This window comes from Tamandua tetradactyla, chromosome 9, assembly GCF_023851605.1.
Source record: "Tamandua tetradactyla isolate mTamTet1 chromosome 9, mTamTet1.pri, whole genome shotgun sequence".
In the NCBI taxonomy this organism is placed as follows: domain Eukaryota; kingdom Metazoa; phylum Chordata; class Mammalia; order Pilosa; family Myrmecophagidae; genus Tamandua; species Tamandua tetradactyla.
In genome coordinates this window covers 108,573,357-108,597,152 of record NC_135335.1, presented here as the reverse complement: position 1 = coordinate 108,597,152, position 23,796 = coordinate 108,573,357, and the positions used below count along the sequence as shown (strand labels likewise).

The following is a 23,796-nucleotide window of genomic DNA, read 5'->3' as shown; positions in this document are numbered from 1 at the left end:
CATGACACACCTCTCTCTCCTTGGATCCTCTAAGACTAGAATAAAAGTCCTTACCATGAACTACCTCTTGCTGCCCACCTTCCCATCTCCGACCCCATTAGTCCCCAGCCAGCCAAGTCATCTCATGCCATGTCTCGCCTCTAGGGTCCAAAACCAAGGGTACCATTAAAAAGCACACCAAAGACTGGTACCTGGCAAAGAGGCAGAGAGGGTGGTTTAATACATTGTAAATCAAACCAAAGTATGGGCAAAAACAGATGTCGTTTCCTGGGCTTTAAAATAATGTGCAAAATTATCATTCCTTTTCTTGGAAAAAATGGCTTTACCTTATCAACAGTAAAAGCAAATTGAAACATTCTGTGATTAAAAAAGGAAAAAAAAAAAAAAAGGGCGGGCCCAGCAGGCAAGAATGCTCGCCTGCTATGCCAGAGGACCCGGGTTTGATTCCCGGTGCCTGCCCATGTGAAAAAAAAAAAAAAAGACCTGTCTGTTTTCAGACAAGGCAAGCACATTCCCACACTTCTACCCTGGGGTTTTGCACTTGCTAGTCCCTCTGCCTCAGACACACAGCTGCCAGATGTTGGCTTGGACAGCTCCCTTGCTTCACTCAGGCATTTGTTCAGATGCCACCACATCACAGGGGTCTTCCTGAACCATTCTAACTAAATTATCAGCCCTTACTCTGCTTTATTTTCCTTATAACACATCCCAAGCTAAAACATTGCCTTTTTAAATGTCTTCCTCCTACTAGAATATATGCCTCTTAAGCAAAGGCTTTTTGCTTTTCTTACTACCAAAAATCCTAGGCACACAAAAACGTTTGCTGAATGAAACACTCAGGATCTCTACATTACCTATTTCACTTTAGCTAGTTCAAATTGGTCCTCATATAGCAGTTTTCATCTTAGATTTTAACTTAATCACACGTTTCTTTTCCTAAAATCAGCTTAAGATGTTTTCATATATTTCCATCTTCTCACTGACCAATTAGTTACTGAAACGGCTGCCATTTAACAATGTTTTCAATAACTGGAAAAAAGTTCAGTTCTCTTTTCTACTATATTGTACTATTATATTGTGACTATAGTGGTTTCAGTTAATTTTTATTCTACTGACTTATTAATATTTGAAAATCATAAAATATTTACTTCCTCCCTGGAAACTATAGTGCCTATTCTCAAATGAAAGCACAAATTGAAAGCAGGGAAATGCAGAATTCTTAGCCCCAACTAATCAAAAACAAATTCTCTTGCATTTGAACTTTCTAGGCTTCTCACTTCTATTTCTCCTTCCTGCTGTTTAAACCTTTAAAGGATTTCAGGACTTCTTCTAGCACCAGTCCATTGCAAGGTAAAACGACAAACAAACAAAAGGAATGGTGTTTCAAGAATGTCAACTAAAACAGGGCTGGGGAGGTAGTGCAAGTTCATTTGTCTGTTATCCTGGGTCTCATCTCTATTCTAAAGGGCCATGATAACTATAAAATCTCTCTGCAAAGATGGTCAATGAATACAGAGTGGGTTTTCCATCAGAGAAGATCTCACAGTCTTGGCTATTAGAAGTCACTTCTTTTTTTCTTCTTTTGATGCCATTCGCAGTGCCCCTCCCTGGCTTGTTTGTTTTTAGCAGTCTACTTAATTATGAAACGTCCCAGAGTTTCAGTGGACCCACATGAATTTATATTTGTTCTTAGACAGTATCCACTTTCATAAAACCAAGAGCAAACTTGCAAAAAAAGAACCAAACCTTATTCCTTTTTTATAGTCTTGAGTTTTATTTCTATTTGGCATTAATGAGATTTTAAAATGTCACCATGGACTCATTTATTCAACTTCTACCTATTGACTTAACCTCTTGGCATTTGGAGTCTACTTCAAATGACATTTGGATGTCAAAGAAGAACTTTTAAAATATTTCAAGGGAGTAAGTATTCAGAATATTGTAGCTTTAAAAAACTTATTTGCATCATTTTGCATACAGATCTTTGATGGAGATGGGGTGGGACAAATCTTATAATGTACATGTAGCATCTACCTCTTTCAATACAATTTCCTTTTAAACCACACACCAAAATACCTCTTACAAACTTAGCATTTATTAAATATATCAAGTCCTAAACATCTTAAATTATCATGTTAGTTAGGGAAGACCAACCAAGTGTACAGAATAAATAAAAACTGGCTCTTCTGCCTCATATTTTATCCGTGTGGTTATCTGATTTACATCTGTCTCCTCCACTCAGGAGACATTAAGCTCCAGCGACTGGTTTTTCTTCACTATTATATCTCTAGGGCCTAGCACAGTGCCTGGGAAAGAGTACATAAATATTTACTAGATGAATGAATATATTGTTAAACCACTTAAGAGATGTAGTAACGCCCAGGTCTTTAATTACCAAATTCAAGAGTAATAAGAGATATACCATAAAGGAGGCAGAATCAACTTTCAAAAAACTAATTTTAATCAAAACAAAAATTGTTGATCATTAACAAGTTTATAAAACAGTGATTTAGTTACATAAATAAATTGATATCAGTGTATCAAATCTTAATTACTTTCAACTTCATGAGCATGTTTACATGGGTGATGAAGTACAACCTTTTTTTTCTTTTTATCTATTATAATAAATAAAATGGAGCGCATGAAATAGTTCTTCTAAACAAAAATACCTACAAACATACCTCTAGCATGTTCTCTAATGAAGGGAACAAGAGACACTGGACAACTTTTGCACCTCAAAACATAAAAACTGCTTTAAAAAGCACAAGGTTACAGAACCATCAGCTAAAGTAAAGACACTATACTGTAACCAAAGTTGGTTTTTAATAATATAATGAACAGTTTGGTAGTTAGATCTCCAGTTTGGTTATTTTAAAGCATTAAGACAAGGCAAGATAGAAGGCTGCTTTTGTTTGAGTAATTCTAGAGAAAATAAAATATATTTAAAAAAAAAGAAAACTGAAAAGTAGAACAGTCATACCTACACAACGTTCTGTCCTGCACAAAGTCAAAATACCTATGCAGAATAGATATATAATATATATAATGTTATTTGTGCACAAAGTTTAGCTTATTATTAGCTCACTGCAAAGGCGTAATGTTATCACGTCAATTGTTTTGGAAAACGTTTTGTGTTTTGTGTCAAAAGGATATTTAAGTTTCCTAGGCTAGGAGGCACAAACCCCAGTTCCGGCATACTGTATATTCTTAATGCTAAGGCTTGCTGCTCTGGCTGTGTATTTTGTTGTCCTTCTTTATTCTGGTGCCTGTTACAAGCATGTGTGGTGTAGTGGTTGTTGGTGGTGATGGTGTGTGTGTGTGTCTGTGTGTACACATATATATATGTATACATAAGCTGTATAAATATATATACATATATATTTCTCCCAGTAGACCTCAGTCCAACCATGCAATCCAAAAGGTGGCTCTGCATAGATGCCCAGCATGAAGTTCACCGCCTGAGCCAACCCTGAAGCAAGGCGCACTCTTAGTCCTTCTGATAGGTTTTCTCTCAGTTTTTTTGTTTTTGTTTAAAACCAAGCTACTGCAGCTTCAAGTATTTTGCATTACATAGAATATTTTTTATAAATTAGTTAATGTTATATTTTCAATATTCAGACATATACTATAATATATATACAGTACAATAAATGCTCTCATTCTTTTTTTAATTTTTTTTTTGATAAATCCCTGAGAATGTATGTTGACAGTCGCTAAGTTTCCACATGCACAAGCATTGTGTGCCATGCTTCCGGATGAACAGCACTGCAAAGCCACGTGGGTCAGCCTTTTAACTACTAGTATTTCGTTTTGTTGGTTTGTTTAATATGCTGAAAATGTAAAGATGAGTTACAAAGGAGTAAAGCTGAATCCATTCGAGGTACTTATCACAGGATGGAGGTGTTTTGTTTGGTTTTTAAAGCCATTTCAATTATTTTTTTTGAGGCTGTGAACGTATACAGAAAACAGGAGAGCTATGTGGACTTTTGCCACTTGACAACATATACTCAGTGTAAACCAAACCTTTATAACCTCTCTCTCATACAAAAGCAAATAAAATAAAAGGAAAGAAAAAAGAAAGAAAAAGGGAAAAAATTAAAAACACACAAACTTTCACAACATGACAATTTAGTCTGCAAACGCAATATAACTATACACATATAATACCGGTGTGGCTCTGTTCTTTAAGTTAAAAAGGGTACAAAGGCAGGCTCAAGTAAAAACAAACCATCCCTCCCCTCCCCACCCCCCACCCCATTCATACAAGTTCTATCAACCAAACCTCTCCCGAACCAACATCATCAGTTTCTTTTTGCCTTTGTAGATTTGTTTCAGGTTGTCAATAAACTGTGTAAACTGAATGTGTCCATCATGCGCCATTAAGAAGGTCTCTCGGGCCTTGCTGAGGAACTCTATAAACTCACTATAGTGTCGAGGACTGATGTGTGTGAGACGTGAGTGCGTTGTGTTGATGTAGGCCCCAATTGTGGCATCCAAGAGTTGCCTCAAGGGGGCTTTGTCCAGTGACATGAGCTTACCAGAGTTCCTCCTTCCATGAAGTCCCACCATGCCAGGAGTGGTCAGAGTACACCTGCGCAAAATGTCTGACAGTACCGTTGCACACTTGACACTCTTGACCACCAGAGGTATTATAGCTGCAAGCTCATTTTTACCAAGGGAATGGCTGAGCGCACAGGCCCACAAAACGTCATTAATGGCAGGGTGTGTGTCCTGATTGTAGCTCAGGTTGAGATGGGTCATGGCCAGGGTGGCCAGCTTATAGGCCCTCATGGGGTACCCGCGGTGCTCCATGTACCGTGCAATTGTGAAGAGCTGGGTGTAGCTCATGCCGGTCGTAGCAGCATCGAGAACAATTTGGTATGCCGTCTCAAAAGCTATGTGATCCTTCTCACACAGGGTCAGCGCAGAGAGGGCACAGTTCTGAGGGTCCTTCATGGCACACTGCAATGCAAGTGTCCGGGCACTACTGGCCAGCTTTTCCTGCTGGTGGCAGTCCAGGTGGAGGCGGACGATGGTGCTGTTGGACATGACAGTGGTCGCTACGATGCTTGTGGCCTCGGTAGGAGTAAAGAGCGTAAACCAGCTCTGCATGATGCTGTCCAGGGCATAAACACCTGCAAGGAATACAAACAAGCCCTTTTACTGAAAAGGAGGCTGCCCAAAGGTCTTGCCTTATATCCACTTTTACAATCAATTCTTACATTGTTAACCATAACAGGACAGGAGTGAGGTCAGAAAATCCTGTAAGGCAATGTGCCTGGGAGCAATCTTTTAGAATAAAGTTGTCATGGATTATTATTCAGTGAAATGTCTGAAGGGAACATGAACTTCCTGTAATAAACAATTAATTCTCTTGGTAACTGTTATCTGCACCATGCTGCTTACCATTTCGGACAATGGTTTTTGCTAATGAATTCTAGTTCACTAGGGCCTCCTGTCAGTTACCCACTACCAAATCTGAGCCAGAAAAACTACCACCCTCGTCAAACAGGGAGTAATGTGGTGCATGTGTTTTTATTTAAAGTTAAAGTACAAAATTATTCAACATACAAAAAAGCAGAAAAATGTGGCCTATAATCCAGGAAAAAACTTCAACAGAAGCAGACCTACAGATGATTCAGGTGTTGGAAATGACTGACAAAGTCTTTAAAATAACTATTTGAATTATACACACCCACCAAGCCTTAGCTGTAAGAAAATCCTAAAAATGAATGCATTAAAGAGAAGGAGCTAACTCTCTGAAAGAGAAATTGTGTATCTTGGTGCAGAGGTGAGGCAATTCTTGAACTGGTATTATCTTTATAGTGCTTCACACTAAAAGATGACTTCAATAATCTAAACATAATTTTTATATTGAGTCCAATTTTCCTTCTTCCAAAATAACAAACCACTGTACCTTAATAAAAGGGAAATAGGAAGAAAACTGTTTTCTACAGTATCTGCTTTGTATCAATATTCAAACACTGAGATGGCAGTGTCTTCTTAGCAAAAGGTTTGCACCTTTTTCTGGTGCAAACAGGAATAAAGATAATTTATCAACACTTATTTAAAACAGCCCCCTTTTTGCTTGTGTTGGTACTGTTGCTGGGAATGTACAGATTTCTTCAGTACTGATTTATTGCTGCAGAGAGGAAATAGTTGGCTGAAGGGCTCCATGAGGCTGTAGCTTATTGGCAACCAGGAAGTCTAATTCGGCTAGCTACAATTTCTCACACACCTGTAAACTGTCCTGAGTCACAGTCAGTGGCCATCATTCATCTGCTGGATACCATGATATATGCCCTTAGATGATGATGAGAAAACTCAGGGCAACTAGATCATTTTAAATAATTTTCATTAAAATGGACTGAATCACTGACCCACAGTCTCAAGTTACAGTTTCAAAAGTGCTTTCCAACTTACCATGGTTTCATTCTGGGATCCTTTTATATACAACTAGAAACTGATTATCACAAAAGCTTAATAAAAGCACTTTAAGAGTGACAGAACAAAGAGTTGTTTATTTGTTGACTTATTCCGTTTTAAACAAGAGGCTGGAGCCCACAAATGTCATGTTTTGGAAGGTGAAGCATGCAAGTGTGTAAAACCGAAGGCGGGTGAGGGGCGCTGCAGCTTTTGCTAGAAAGGCAAGAGTCTTAGAAAGATGAAGGCAAAAGAATAAAGATATCTGTAAACGATGAGTTAAATCACACCAGACATATTTGGGAAAGCTACTCCTCCAGAGTTTACCTACCAACTTCAGTAGCACATGTTACCAGCCACCTCACCATCTCCCGCCGTCGCCAATTTAAGGTTGACAGTGTCATTCGCATAACCTATGAAGACAAAACAACAGAATGTTTTGCGACATTACCCTAAGTTAATGGCACTGACTTAGGCATGCTCCCTACTACTGGAAGGTAAAGAGCTTTATTTAGAGCAAAGCTCTGAGTATGCGTCTGGATTTGTCCATGGCTCCCCTAGCTGGTGTTGACGCAGCCTAATCTTGGTGGTCCCACTGAGCAGCTGTGGTATCCTAGGCAAGTCATTCAAGCTCATTTCAAATCTGCAAAATCAGAGGGCTGGCCTGGAGCACTGAATTACAGTCCATGGCTTCATCTCTTCCCCAGATTTAACACATGAAATAGTTCTAGATTTCTGAGGCTCCTCATGAATTAACTCTGACTAGTAACCCTCAGCAAACAAAGTATTTTTAAATAAACGTTTAGTTATTTCTTTGATCTCTGGCTGCTATTTTCTGGTGTAATATGAAGACAACCACAGATCTACAGAAATAAATCATCTTTGGCATCACTGGTGATCTGATTTTATTTTTTACTCTCTAAATAAGAGGTCCTGAGATAAAATTATCCACCTCTTCCTGCTTCTCCCACTATTTATGATTCAGAACATCCATCCTGACATAACGCTCCTAAAGGCTTAGAAAGGCCCTAAAGGGTTCCCTGATGGATCCTGGAAAGAATGAAAAAGAGAATAAGCACTCAGTCATCTCCATCTATCCAGAAGTCCAAATAACCAGAAAGCCATGTTAATGATTTTCTGCATCATACCTTCAACATAAGGCAAATGATAACAAAAATAAGCCAAATAAGAATTTATTTTTAAAAAGAAACTTTATAATATGTCATTGTATAGCTTGAATGCAATCTCCTGTATAGGTTGCAGTGCTAAGACCATTTTTCTGTAACCCAATTCTTTAAAATTTATTAATCACTGTAAGGAAGAACTCATAACTAAAGAACCAGATTAATCATCAAATCAGGGCATTCTATTCTTTATACTTTTGAAGTAATTAGGAGATAATTTCTTTTACCACTTTTTTATGGGAAAAAAGAGCAAATGTTAATCGAGATTCTGTAAAAAAAAAAAAAAGTAGAAATACAAACTTTTCAGTTCTAGGTAATCTATCCAAACACTATAAGGAAGTTCACCTCTGTCACCATGGCTAGGTTGCTATGCTGAAACAGGACACTGGCCTAATCTAATCACTCTTCCTTACCTAATTTTCTCAGGGTTATAAAAAGGAGCTAGAACTGCCCATTTATTGTGAAAATGCAAACACAAATAAAAATTCATACTTTCACTAACAATTTAACCCTAGCAACTGAATCTTTATTATACATGCTCGTTTTCTTTAAGTCTATTGCTAGCAATAATTCTCCACTCATTCAAAAGAGAAGCAGTGTTGTTAAGGCCATAACTGAGAAAAAGACTTGTTTAAGATACTAATAGGTCTTCTAAAGTGTATAGCCCCTGCACTTCAGGTGGTAGCCTGGTTCAGCTGGGAATGACCACAGTTCTGAAATGCAATGCTTGCTCTGAAGACTCTTCTACATTAACAAAATCTGAACAAACAAAAACAATCCTGAGATGTTGCCCTTATTTGGTAATCCTTGGCGCCCCAAAGACCAGGTCTTCAAATCTTTCCCTAGACCACCAGTCATGTACCTGCAGACCCAGCTCCAGAGACACTTTCAAAAGAGTGATGTCTGGCAAACTGTCCATGAGAGTTGCTATTTTAAATGCATCTTGGGCAAGCTTGAAGATGTGTGATGAGGAGTGAATGTTTTTCTGGATGGATTCTAATACTGTTTCCAGCCTCCGAACATCTCCTGCAAATGAACAAGGGAAGACCAAACCAAACCAAAGCAAAACGAAACAAAAAACCCATACAACCACACACCCACACATACACACACAAAGGGAGGAAAAAAGGAAACAAAACAAAATATAAAGCACAAGTTAATTTACTGGAAATGTTCACAGATGGCACAGATGTTACAACTAAGTGCCCCACAGTTGCTGCAATGTCTATGGAGCTCGGTTTCACAAAAAAGAAAGACCGAGACACACCCTCAACGACTAAATGAACATATGAACCAGGACCAATGTGAGACAGCAAACAGCTCCCCTAGAGTTTCTACTTCAGCATTTTTTTGTGATTATTTCAGGAAGAAGAAAATTTAATCTGACTTTTTAAGCTGTTTCTGCATTTCAACCACCATTTACATTTTCTTGGCATGGTAACTAACCTGAATTCTGCTGGCAGCAAGTTAATGATGCAGTTAAATGAGGAAAATGACAGGCTCAAATGAGTAGTACCTGTTTTGCCTCATAAACCAGTATCTAAAGAAAAGGATCCCTTACAACCTATCTGACCTTAGTATCCTACTGAGAATTTGATCTCAAACATCACCCTTAAAAAAAATAAAAAGTCAATCTAACAAAATAATTTTGAGGCCTTGGGACAATACAGTACCTTTGGCTGCAGTTAGCATGGTGGATGCCAGCTCACACTGTTGGGATTCTATGTGGCTTAGAGTGAACCAACGGGGGTATCGGTTGGGAACAACTGATGCAATGTGGTGTGGGCGGGTGAGGTCTCCTGTTGGAGCAGTAGATTCCAATACTAGTAGCCTGTAACGACAAGACAAGGCAGGCGGCCCCTAGTTATTGTTTGTCCAGTAGCCTAGCCATGGGGATCAGCTGGAAGAAGCTAGGAGACTGTGCAGATTCTAGAAGAAATTGTTCTGGCTTCAAGTACAGAAAGAGCTAGTGTGGCTACACTCTGCATGCTAAAGTCACCTTGTTAACTGCTCATCACCCAAACCTAAGAGATTTTCTTTCTTTAGCATCATTCAGAAAATTGCTATTTTCTGGGAAATGAAGATATGTAACACCGAAGAGCTGCAAAACACAAGTTCCCACGTTTTCCTACTTTTAATACAATTTTTGAAACTTATCACTCATTAAAGAACAAAAATCAACAGAAACTGAGAGTGAATATTTAAGACCGATATTACAATAGTCAGGGATTAGAGGATAACGGATGAATAAGCTTACTTATTAAAACACAAAATAAGAGGGGGAAGTAGAATACAAATAACCTCCCTTCCTTACATTCATACTTCTGGCAGAATTAGTTTCTTGTGGCCCCAGGAATTTGAAATTAAGAGTATACTCTATCAATCATATCAGGGAAGATGAATTCAACTGATTAAAGTACCTGTCCCATGACAGATAAATTCAGTGTGATTTCTGATTTCAATCAATCTGCCTTTAAGAATACACGAACAGGGCGGGCAACGGTGGCTCAGTGGCAGAATTCTCACCTGCCATGCTGGAAACCCGGGTTCAATTCCTAGAGCCTGCCCATGCCAAAAATCAAAAATTAAAAAAGAATACATGGACATATAAAGAACAATATTCGAAAACAAAGCAAATACACAGTGATCTCCTCCAAATATAAATACCAAAGAGATTAGTGGAGTAGCTGACCTTCACTCAACATTGACCTCAACTCAAGTACACCAGCATTAGGGACCATGGGATAAGAGTGGGGACTGAGAGTAGATAGCAGGATCAGAGTGCGATACTGGTGTCAATGCCCCACCCAAGAGCGTTTGGTAAGCCAAATGCCTCGCTCTTTTCTAGGCACAAAGGGATGCTTAGCACCAGAAGGTAGTAAGGTCTGGATTTTGGCACAGTTACTACTGAGTTTTCTTTAAAAACTCAGAATGTCCCTGCATTCACAGGCAGATCTTACCAGAGTTGCCATAAAGGAAACTAGTTAACAACCCTGGGAAGATGAGAAAATAAGCGTTGAAGGTATCCTTCCTCAGCCTGCACACTCAGAAGGACTAAGAAGTAAGCTTGCTACATCTCTCTTTTTCTTTTTGCTCCCCTTACTATCTTGAAATGCTCTGGTCGGTCACATTATCTCCCTTCTATGGCAGCTCCACAACTGGCCTTTGGCTGGGGTAGTCCTGGTGGGTTCAAAGGCAGAGGAATAATTTCCCTGTGCCCTACTCAGATCCCCAGTGGAGAAACTACCTTGGCAGCAATGAAGGGAGAATATAAATGAGTTTCTGAGTGTTAGAAAAGTAACAGCCTTTCTTTAAATAAGCCTGACCCAGAGAGAAACCTTATGCTATTTTTACCCTTAAACTTTACCAGTGGTAGTAGCAACAACACCTGGTGGCATCATAATATTAGCATCCTTTCCTCTAAAAAGGAATAGAATTTGTTGGATATAAATAAGTATATAGCAGAGCATACATCTTCATAGACAATTTCCATTTCAGCTATCATGAAACTATAAGCTCTAAAACATGCTCTAAAATAAAGTGGTATAAAGTTTTGGTAGAGGTCTTTTGTTTATGTAAGCTATTAATTTATTTTGTGGCATTTTAAAAATAGATAAGTGGGTCTCTCTGACAGATTAATGAGATTTCATAGTGTCAAGGAAAGTATGTCAAATTAAAAGCCTTAAGACTTAAAACACAGAGGTGTACACAGGCTCTCTTTCTTTCCCTCCTTCTCTCACACACACACCCAATCACTGCATCAAAAAGAGGTCTCCTGCCAGATACAAGCTGCTACACTCATATTCCTTAATCGAGTAACTTTTAGGGGTATCCGTCATTTGCAGCAAGGATTTGATTTTTAATCCACTACAATGATTACAGACATAAAAGCTCTGGGTGAAAAGCTTCTTTTGGGATCTAACTAATCTCGACCAAACTCAAGCTTTTAGGTCTATACAATCTCGTCTTCAGATGTCTGTAATGGAGTCTAACTTCCCATTAGAAGCATAGGGGTTTTTATTAATTACTGCCACCATTTCTTTTTGGGGGGGGTGCATGGTCCAGGAATTGAACCCGGGTCTCTCGCATGGAGGGTGGGCATTCTAACCACTGAACCACCTGTGCACTCTTGGGTATTTTATTAATTAGAAAAAAAAAAGGTGGAATGTTTTAAGAAAAGTAGCACTTCACTTCAGGTCCTCGATGTTAAGTAGGTTACATATAAGGTAGAAAAATATAATCTTGAACCCATTAAAAAATATTCACCTTGAACAAATTTGTGACAAAAATAATTATTTGGTGAATTAACTGTAAAAACGAAAGTAGAAATAAAAACGTGGCAGAGAATAACATATTTTAATTGGTATTAGTGAGGAGGAGGAACAGATGAGAAGATGACATTAACTAGAACTGAGGTGAGCAGATATTGAAGCCCTACCAATGACTCCTCTAACACTATATACGTATGTCCCATCTTCTCTCATCCTCAGTTAGAAAAGTGTTTTCAGTGACACAGTAGTCTTCTTTGCACTACTGAACAAGTGTGGAATTGCAGCAGGTGTAAAGGCCTCTCTCAATTATATTCAGTTGAATTGTGTAAAATCTAATTTTAAAAAAACAATGAATTATTTAGAAAGGTTCCAACTGCTGCTGCCTTGTGATTAAAAGCGGCCTGAAATTGATCTCTATTTCCAAATTCTAACTTAAAGAAAACAGGAAAAAGCCAAGATGAGCATAGAAATTTGACAGCAGGTGAGGATATAATTTTTCCCTTTCTTTAAAACCCAAACAAGCCAACAAGCCAACATCACAACAATCCAAGCAGCATAAATAAATAGCTTCTTTAGCTTTTCTCCTGCCTTCAAGAAACAAAAATGAATGAGAAGTCAGTAAAAAGCCATTTTTCCCAAAGGGGAATTTGGATTTCCTCTGCCCAGCTGTGCTGTGAATACGTACCGCATTGCTCTCAGTGCAATTTTGTATGCCAATTCAGCATCATGAGGTAGGAGAGAGGTGAAGAGATACTTGGCAAATGTGTGCATTGGAACACTCTCCCGATGAATTATTTCGCCTAAACCACTATATGGTCCGGCTGTGGGAAGAGAGCATACACATTTTATATTCTAAAAATTAAACTAACACCTCCTATAAAGTACATTTTAACATTTATACAAAGTTTTATACACAAGTTAATTTAATTAAGAATTTAATCTAAGTGACAAAGTAGAAAGGAAGACAATTCTTAGTCAAAAAAGATCATACAGAGTAAAGGACCAAATACAGAAATCACTTCATGAGCCCTCTACCCCCACTCCAACTGAATCACTGTTAAAACGAGAACCAGAGATGTATGCAGCAGAGCTTTTTCACATTACACTTACTTCTAAGAGGAAGGAAACCTCTGAAGCATAAAACCACATTGAACTTAAGAAACATTTTCTCTAAATGTGTGACATCTGAGCATCCAGATTTACAAATGCCCAGATGACTCTACAGCTTAAATTCAGAACCTGCCCCTGGACTCAAACAGTCTTATGGGCACACACCAGCCAGGTTTCCAGAAACGAATGCTCTGCTTTTAAGGCTGGAGTGAAGGATGGGGGAGGATTTGGAACCACAGTTCTCAATACAAAGACTAAACCCTGCTGCTTCTAATAAGCAGAAATATATATTAATTCCCAAAGAACTGATTAATAATAAAAGAATAGATAATTACCATTTGATACCCACCACAGACAAAAGGAAAAAAATTAAAGTAACAAAAGAGGGAAAAAATTAAAGTAACAAGAAATCTACCACACCTGGGGTTCCAGAAGGCCAAAATCAAAAGTAAAACTACATTTAAACTGTCAAAATTCATTTCTTAGTAAACAATGACAAGCATAGTGGCAGGGCTGACTTCCCCTGTGTGCTTCTCTGAATGCTGCCCAAGAAGGGCTACACAGTCTTTAAAAATAAAACATGAAGGGAAACCACAGTGGTTAGTTAGATACTCTGAGGTTGAGTTACCATAAACTGTTTAATAAATTAGCTTCCGTGTCACCTTTGCATAATATTATCTTTATCATGATTTCTAAAATTATGAACCATGACACTACTGCTCAAAGGACATATATTGTTTTCCAAGAGAAAATTCATATTGGAAAAGAGTTTTAAATGTAAGAAATGCAATAAGAGGAGTTACTGAAGTGGTTGCTAGGTAGGAAGGGGATACATTCCAGATAATTTTAATGGAGGTTATTTTTCTATTGCTTTATTTTTTAGTTAGGATTTTTGAACTATTTATCATTTAAGTACTTACAAAATCCCATAAAAACATTTTTTTTAACTGAGGCAAACTAAACTCCATTTTAGATTTCTAATTTTATCAGTTGTATTCACTTTTTTCTCTTCTTTAAATAATTATTAAATGTTTTAAGTGTTCTGATATTCTTCACGAGCTGATAATAGCAGTATACTTTTTCACTTTCATTTCACATAATGAGGCCAAATCATTTAAGTGTGACTAACACTCTTTTATTTAAGGACCAATGATAGACAATTAGTAGATCTTTCCCGATTCTTAATTTCACCTCCACTTCCTTTCAATGTTTCCCTTTAAACCACCAAGTTATCTATTTTCAATATTCCGGGAAATCCAGGAATGGAACTTAAGATATGTAATTAACACTTTACCATGATACTTCCAAATAAGCAAAGCATGTTCTCATACACAGCAATAAACTTGAGATCACAGAATTATTTGTGAATTAAGAATCTCTGCAGAGCAAAGATAAATGAAATAAAGAATTAAAAAAAAACAGAGAGAATCAACAAAACGAGAAGTTGCTATTAGAAACGATCGATAAAATCAACAAACTTTTAGCCAGCTAGATTGACAAAGAAAAAAAGAGGGCACAAATAACTAAAATCAGAAACAAAAAGGGGGACATATTACTACTGATCCCTCAGAAATAAAAAGGATTAAAAGGAACACTTGTAATGCCAACAAGTTAGATAATCTAGATGAAATGGACAAATTCCTAGAAACACACAAACTACCTAATCACTGGACTCAAGAAGAAACAGAATATCTCAACAAACCAATAACTGGTAAACAGATTAAATCAGTAACTAAAACCGCCCCAAAAGAAAAGCCCAGGACCAAATAGCTTCATGGAACAATTTTACCAATCATTTCAAGAAAACTTAACACCAATTGTGTTCAAACTCTTCCAAAAAATTGAAGAGGAGGGAACATGCTCCGTCTTATTCTACACGGCCAACATCGCCCTCATACCAGAGGAGATAAAAATACCACAAGAAAAGAAAATTACAGACCAATATCTTCTATTAATATAGATGCAAAATCCTCAAAGAAATACTATTAAAGCAAATCCAACAGCACATTAAAAGAATATACACAAAAGGGCCCTAGATTGAAAGCTGTTACAACAGTCACATATATTCAGGAGTTGTAACTGTTATTTCTAAATTCTGTGACACTGAGCTAATTGTTTATAACCTGGTCGTCCCGAAAACTCTGGGTATTTATGTGACACCTGAGACTCAGAGTTAGTGCTCTGAAGCTATGAAGTTCAGCAGTATCCCAAACAAGAATGGTTTAAAAAGTTTAAAAAGTCATCAGACTTTGAGTAGAGATATGAATGAAACTGATCTGGATAGGACAAGATAAAACAGAATACAGAGTAAAAGATGATATGGGCCATATTTTAAAACTTCAACTTCTGTATGTGACCAAAGGGAGAGATGTTTATATGGTGCAAAATTTGTATTTTGGGTAGTACATTTTGGAATTTAACTTGTGTAGTCAGTTTAGTTGAACACCACAAGTATATGGAATTTTGAATAGGGTGTGAGATCTTGTTGGTCTGTCCAGGTTAGTGTTATGCCCTGATAAAACCCAGAGTAAAGTGGATAGGAATAAAGAAGTATTTGCAAAGTCCTCTTGGGGGACTGGGGAGGAAGGAGGGAATAGTTAACTTCCCCATTTGGAGAATTTCTGTTATTCTCACAAGCAGTGAGGACAACCAAATCAATAAGCTGAGCCCTTGATTTCGGAGTTCGCCCCTATGAAACTTATTCCTGCAAATGATAGGCTAAGCATACTTTTAGGGCCTAAGGGTCACCTCCAAAGAACCCCTTTTATTGCTCATATTTGGCCTCTCTCTCTAAGCCAACTCAGCAGGTGAACTCATTGCCTCCCCCGCCCCCCCCCCCCCACCACCACCACCACATGGGACATGACTCCCAGGAATGGAAAGCTCCTTGGCAATGTGGGACCCAGCATCAAGAGATTGAGAAAGCCTTTTTGACCAAAAGGGGGAGGAGAGAAATGAGACAAAATAAAGTTTCAGTGGCTGAGACATTTCAAACAGAGTCAAGGTTATCGTGGAGGTTATTCTTATGCATTATATAGATATCCCTTTTTAGCTTATGGTATATTGGAGTGGCTGGAGGGAAGCACCTGAAACTGTTGAGCTGTGTTGCAGCAGCCTTGCTTCTTGAAGATAAATGTAAAAAGATGTAACTTTTACAATGTGACTGTGGGATTGTGAAAACTTTGTGTCTATTGCTCCTTTGATCCAGGGTATGGACAGATGGGTAAAAAAATATGGATAAAGAATAAATAAATAATAGGGGGGACAAAGGGTAAAATAAATTGGATAGATAGAACTACTAGTGGTCAATGAGAGGAGCGGTGAAGGGTATGGTATGTACTTTTTTTTTTCCTGGAGTGATGCAAATGTTCTAAAAAATGCTCATGGTGATGAACACACAACTATGTGATGATATTGTGAACCACTGATTATATACCATGTATGGAATGTATGTGTGTGAAGATTTAGCAATAAAAATATTTAAAAAAAAAAAGAATTATACACCATGATCAAGAGATTTATCCCAGGTTAATGTAAGAGTGTTTCAACATAACTAAATCAATTAATGTAATACACCACACTAATAAAACAAAGGGAAAAAAACACATGATCACTTCCAGCTGATGGAAAAAAGGCATTTGACAAAAATCTAGCACTCTTTCTTGATAAAAACACGTAGAAAACCTGGAATAGAAGGAAACTTCCTCAACATGATAAAGGGCATTTATGGAAAACCCATGGCTACGATTATACTCAATGGTGAAAGACTGAAAGCTTTCTCTCTAATATAAGGAATAAGACAAGGATGCCCACCATCACCACTGTTATCCAACATTGAACTGGAAGTTCTAGCCAGAGCAACTAGGCAACAGAAAGAAATCAAAGGTATCCAAGAAGTCAAACTTGTCCTACCTGCAGCTGACATAAGCATATATGCAGAAAATCCTAGAAAATCCACAACAAAGTTACTAGAACTAATACATGATTTCAGTAAACTGGTGGGCTATAAGATCGACATCCAAAAATTAGCAGTGTTTCTAGTGTACTAGTAATGAACAATCTAAACAACAAATAAAGAAAAAAGTCCATTTACAATAGCAACTGAAAGAATAAAATATCTAGGAATAAATCTAACCAAGAATACAAGGATGCAAAAACTGCAAAACATTGTTAAAAGAAATCAAAGACTTAAATAAATGGAAGGACATCTTGTGTTAATGGATTGGAAGACTGAATATTGTTAAAACGTCAATTCTACCCAAAGTGATTTACAGATCCAACACGATTCCAATAAAAATCTCAGTAGCATTCTTTGCAGAACTGGAAAAGGCAACCATCAAATGTATATGGCAGGGTAAGAGACCTCGAAAAGTCAAAGCCATCTTGAAAAGATGAAATTGGAGGATTCACACTTCCTGATCTTAAAACATATTACAGACAAAGCCAAAGAAATGGCTTTATAGTAATGGTAGAAGGAGATATATATATATCTTTTTTTTTTTTTAACATGGGCAGGCCCCGGGAATCAAACCTGGGTCACTGGCACAGCAGGCGAGAACTCTGCCACTGAGCCACTGTGGCCCACCCAAGGGCAGACATATAGACCAATGGAATAAAATTGAGTTTAAAAATCAACCCTCACATTTATGGTCAACTGAATTTTGACAAGGGTTCCAAGTCTACTCCACTGGGAAAGAATAGCCTCTTCAACAAATAGGCTGGTGAAATTGGGTGTACATATGCAAAGACTGAAGGTCACACCATATACAAAAAATCAACTCAAAATCAAAGACCTATATATAAGAACCAGAACTATAAAATTCCAAGAAGAAAGAATAAGGAAGCATTTTCAGGACCTGTGCAAAGCAATAGTTTCTTAGACTTAACAACCAAAGCACAAAAAACAAAGAAAAAAATAGATGAATGGGACCTCATAAAAATTAAAGATTCTTGTTCACCAAAGGAGTTTATCGAGAAAGTAAAATGACAACATATACAATGAGGAAAAATATTTAGAAACCACATATCTGATAAGGGTTAAATATCCAGCTAAAAAGAAATTCTACAAGTCAACAATAAAATGACAAACAATCAAATTTTAAAATGGGCAGAAGACTTGAATAGATATTTCTATGAAAAAGATACACAAATGGCCAACAAGCACATGAAAAGATGCTCAACATCATTAGCCATTAAGGAGATATAAATCAATACCAATATGAGATAGCATTTCATACTCACGAGAATGGCTATTATTTTAAAAAAGAAAAATTACATGTGTTGGAAAGGATGTGGAGAAATAGGAAGTCTCATTCATCGTTGGGAGAATGTAAAATGGTGCAGCTGCTGTAGAAGACAGTTTGGCAGTTCCTCAAAAAGTGAAGTACAGAATTAACATATGATATAGCAATCTCACTTCTAGGTATGTACCCACCAAAAGCAGTGAAAGGAGGGACTCAAACTGATATCTGTACACCAATGTTCCTAGCAGCACTATTCACAATGGCCAAAACATGGAAGCAATCCAAGGGTCCATCAACAGATCAGTGGATAAACAAGATTTGGAATATACATACAATGGAATAATATCCAGCCATAAAAAGGGAAAAAATTCTGATGCATGTGATGGCATAGATGAGCCCTGAAGATAAAATGTTGACAAAAAAAGCCAGACACAAAAAGGACAAACATTGTATAATCTGAATGTAACAAATAATTAGAATAAGCAATCAGAATAAGGTTACCTGGGGCTGGTGTGTGTATATGGGTCTAGGGAATGGGAAGTTGATGCTTAAATTGTAAAGGGTTTCTATTTGGGTTGATGGAAAAGTTTTGGTAACGGATGATGGTGATGGTAGCACAACACTGTTAATGTAGTTAAAAGGGGAATTATATATTTGAATGTGGTTAAAAGGGGGAAATTTGAGGTTGTATATATGTTACTAGAATTAAAAAAAACAACCACCATAGGATTGAACAACACAGTGAACTCTAATGTAAACCACTGAGTATAGTTAGCACAATTATAAAAATACTGTTCTAATTTTAACAAATGTACTACACTAATGCTATGCTATGTGTTAGTAATTAGTATATGGTACCGTATTTCATGCATGATTTTTCTATAAGCCTACAATTTCTTTTATTAAAAAAAAAAAACGCATCAGTATAATCCTGACCCCATTGCAATCACTGACTAATGAAAAACTGAGATTTAGCACTAAGTTTCCTCAGTTCCAATATACCAACTGATCCATTTAATATTGTGACTGGGAAGAATTAACATTTAACGATATAGGCTTACTGCTTCCTTGTTTCAGATACCTGGGGTCTTCTAATTTTCCCAGAAATTAGTGAAGAGTGTAAATGCATGAAGAACTTTATGCACTCCACTCATTCACAGAACTCTTATGTGGCGATGTTTTTAGAAATGGTCCCTTGGCCTCCCCTTGGATTGCTCCCTATCTTGTACCCAGCACTCTTTCTTGGCCTAGTAGGGCTGAGAAAGGAAAGGAAAGGAGGTTGGACAGAGACAATGGACACTCCTCATCAGGCCAGTTCTGATAAAATCACTTACTGGAGAGGAATGGACTAATCAAAGACTAAAAATATTTAATTAATCAAAGTTAAAAATATTCATGAGTAATGAACATAAAGACACTGCCAAAGGCAAATAATAAATGGATATCCAACACTATCACTTTCTTTTTTGCATGCAGTATGGTGGGGGGTCATGTGTCATTATTTTCCCATGTGAATATCTCATTACTACAGCACTGTTTGTTGAATTTTTGTTTGGTTTTTGTTAGTTTGTTTTGTTTTGGGGGAAGTGCATGGACTGTGATTGAACCCAAGTCTCCTGCATGGCAGACGAGAATTCTACCACTGAACTACTCTTGCACCCTTTAACACTATCACTTTTTAAAAACACACATCCTCTTACTGTCCTTTATTATACTGGAAATTACAAGCCAGTTGTAAAAGCCAGTGACAGAGGGCATTTAGAAAATATTTGTGGCTAATGATTTTGTCTGTTTCAAAAGAGATAGACAAATGTAATTTGCACTCTTGAAACTTGCCAAAGTGGGCTTTTAGTTCTAGAAGAAAAAAAACTTAAAGAACGGACTCCCAAAAATTACTATGAAAAATTTCTACCAAAAAAAAAACATGTTATTAAATCAGGTTTTACCTTAAGAATATTTTTTCTTTAAAATTCAATGTATAATGTACATACATACAATTTTATATAAATTACAATATATTCAATAAATATTTTCTTTCAAATAGATTTTTAAATTTGGACAAAGAGATTTTGAAATGCAATTTTTTTCTCATCCACTTTCCTATCTGTAAAAGTTCTGAATATAAGATGAAGGTTCCTCACCTTTCAAGCCTGTCAATCACAAAGTGCAATGAAAAGCACTGATGTATTTGAGAGATAGAAGCAATTTTATCAGACACCACCTAAATTTGTACAAAAAATAGGCTACTATGTTAATTACACTTACCCTTACTAAAACAAAATCTAAAAAATAATGCCAACCAAAACTATGGAAAGTCCTTTAGATCTTGATCTTACAAAAAAAAGAAGAAAATTAATAATAATTTGCCTTAGAAATTCTATACAACTTTTACTTGGTGAATCTATGCCTAATGAATACTCTGAAATATTTAATCAGTGCAGTGGAAATTTATTCTTGCAGTCCTCAGTTTTTTGTCAGTATGTGCAAATTACATATTCAAAACCCAGACATCATGTAAGAGCCAGTAAGTTGAGAGAGTGCTAACCAATCTCCATTTTATTATTTAATTGGTCAAGCAAATAGGAAAACAGTTACCAACAATAACTCCCTCAATATCAAATCTGCATTTATCTCAGGAACAACACAGCCTAAATAAAGATGGTCCCTGTCAAAGCCTGTGGCATTAAATGGGCTGATTTCTAATAGGCTATCCTATATGATCACCTCAATTGTGAGACAAATCTAAATATATGTACCTTTTTATTAAGTGATACTATTTTTTTAAAAATGACAGTGAACATGCCTATAACTCTATTACCATACCAATCAGGACAACTATCCATATTAAATGCATTCAAACAGTCCTCCCAATAGCCTTAATAAAATTGGCTAAACAAATGGAAGACTTCTTTATAGAGCTACCTTCTAATAGGAAGACTGCTTGCTTGCGAAAAATTTTCACCAGTGTGTCATCCAATTCAATTTCCTGAAGCTTAGAGATGAGCTGCTCCTCATTCCGGCAAACCTTCTCTTGGGTGTACAGCCCATCGGGCATGATGCGTTGCTGTCCCAGCCCTATCAGGGCTACCTCCACAGCCAGCGTTAAATAGGATTCCCCTTCTTCTAAGAACTTGTGTGCAGGTAGATGCTGGTATTCCAGAGATTTGCACTGTCCCATATTCTCTGTGAAACACCACAAAAGAAGTAGAAATTATTTTGCAGGTACTCTGATAGGTGCAAATATTTATTCTAAATGAACAACTGACTTAATTCCAAGTAGGCCTGAAACCATGTTTCTTGGTTTAAAGTACAAAGTTTTCCAGAATCTTTTTAAAAATGACTATGAATGATGGAATGTTTATATTAGTGGGAATAGAATATTAAGAATACTCTTCTCCCATTGAAAAATGAAATCACCAAAGAAAACTATAAATTAATAAGAGATGATAAGAATATTTAAGAGTAAAAATTTTGAACTAAACAATAGTAAAAATCACATTGGTGACGGTAATAATGAATTTTTAAGCCTGGCATTAAAAAAAGTTTCCATACTTTTATTGCAATGTGAAATGTATCATAAAAATGGTATAAAACACAATATATGCAACTTAATTTCCAGGTCCTTTTTTGTTATCCAAGAGTTATCAGTTATCACAACAAGAATGATTCTTTGAGCATTCTCTTGTCTCTGTTAAAGGGGCTTCTATCAGAAATTATAACAAGCCTCAACCACCAAACTCCCAAACAAGCTAATTCAGAGTCATAACTTTGACCCTCCTGACAGAATCTGGGTCACCCCAAATACATGAAGGTAACCATCACAAGCGAAATTATGGAGGGGCAAGATAATTAATCCCCTCACCTCACCCAGTCATGGCAGCAGCAGTGGGACAGTCTTACTTCTCTTCCTCACCTCCACCCACTGCCCTTCGGTAGCCTTTCGAGGGATGATTCTTAAGCCTCAAGAGGCAGGAGAAAAATTTCAAAACACCACTTAAATGTGTGCTGTAGAACAGTTCTGCTGGCATTTAATGCTTTTATTAAATATAGACTAAAATGTTTAAATAAGTCACCTTTAATGAAAAGACAAGTTAGAAAAGCAACTAAACTAAATTTTCTGATCTAAATGCTATGATGTACATTTTTATTTTATAGCTTTATATTAGAAAATAGTCCTAAACACAAATAAGTTTTTAGATGTAGCATCACTGGTTAGAAGAAAATAAACATTTTTAAGGTTCTTGACACATACTGCCAACTGTCAACTCTTAGACTTTTCCCGGTTTGGAGATACTGCTCTGAAATGCACGAGAGACCCCATTTCCTTGCTCTCATGTTAACCATAGGTATTGTTAATTTTATGGATACATAAAACAAACTGTGGAAAAAAAAAAACAAAACCAGTGACTAATGCCATTCAGGGTTTAGAAAAGGAAAAGCAGGTGAGAAAAATGTCAATGGCTTTACCTGTAAAATCTGAGAACCCAGAGAAGCTTTCATCATCAATGCGGCAGGCTTCCATAAGGCTACTGAAGAGAGTGCCCACGGGGTCCAGGGGATGTCCAACCCAGCCCTCCAGATTGGTTATTGAGGTGATACTTTTATGGGGTAGCTCTGTGCAAGAAAAGGGAATTGAGAAATGGGGAGAAGAGAGGAGAGAAGGGAAGTGGGGGCAAGAAAGGCTTTATCATTTAATAGTGGCATCCTGATAAATATTGCATTCAGTTGGACATTTTTCTTTTTTCAAAGAAAGGTATATACAAAGTCTACAATCTACAAACAGTTTTGATTTCTAAAGGTGCATCTGTAAATCAATATAAGTAGTACTGAGTGAACAGCACTCCTCACCCTATTAAAACACTGCTCAGGGAAAATGAATTTCAAATTTTCATCTGAAAAGCTAGGGGCAGCTACCCCTTACTTCCTAGGAATGGTTAGGGAGGATGAAGAAATTCCCCTAGAATTATCAACTGTATAACTTTAAAACTATATTAAAAGTATATCTCTCAGAACCAGTGGGTTATCTAGATTTATCTAGATCTAAACCAGAAGGCATCTATAACCCAGATTAGACCTGAACTCTTGTATGAGTATCATTAAATTACTCCCCTATTGCCTCATGAAAGCCTTCCTATTGCAGACTGTAAACTGTTTTAAAAAGGACCTTTACCACAAAGGGGAACGACAGTAGAAGAGAGCATGAAGTTTGGATAAAACATAACCTTTTCATTTTCCTCATTGAATATTAACACATTCAAGCTTTTAATTTTGAGAAAAAGATGCAAAATTTTAAAGATAAATTCCATTGCTACAAATAAAGTAGTATTTTAAACCTAAGTATTTACTAAAAAAATTATAGTTGCAGCTTCTTCTTAAAGGAAATATAACAAAATCAATACACAATATAAAATACACAAGAAAATAAATTGGCTTATAAATAGCTAAATAGCTATTCAATGAATTCAACATTCCTTCAAAAATCTACTGGCTTTGACCTATCAATGACAGAGTACATAAAAATGATGTATGATCTGGTATTATGTATTCAAATTATATATGTTGAGG

The 23,796-nt window shown here is 36.8% G+C and overlaps 1 protein-coding gene across 2 annotated transcripts in view; it reads right to left on the bottom strand.

Annotated features, from left to right (window-relative positions):
- Positions 1 to 2,443: 2,443 nt before the first annotated feature.
- Positions 2,444 to 23,796, bottom strand: part of ZSWIM6 (zinc finger SWIM-type containing 6) — a 241,078-nt gene continuing 219,725 nt past the window's right edge. For both annotated transcript variants that reach the window (XM_077117253.1, XM_077117254.1), the window contains exons 8-14: positions 22,699 to 22,845; positions 21,154 to 21,414; positions 12,564 to 12,699; positions 9,281 to 9,438; positions 8,470 to 8,633; positions 6,755 to 6,836; positions 2,444 to 5,135 (exon numbers count right to left, since the gene is read on the bottom strand). In XM_077117253.1, coding sequence (XP_076973368.1) covers positions 4,273 to 5,135; positions 6,755 to 6,836; positions 8,470 to 8,633; positions 9,281 to 9,438; positions 12,564 to 12,699; positions 21,154 to 21,414; positions 22,699 to 22,845 — 1,811 coding nt within the window. In that variant the 3' untranslated portion in view covers positions 2,444 to 4,272. The remainder of the gene's footprint in view (positions 5,136 to 6,754; positions 6,837 to 8,469; positions 8,634 to 9,280; positions 9,439 to 12,563; positions 12,700 to 21,153; positions 21,415 to 22,698; positions 22,846 to 23,796) is intronic.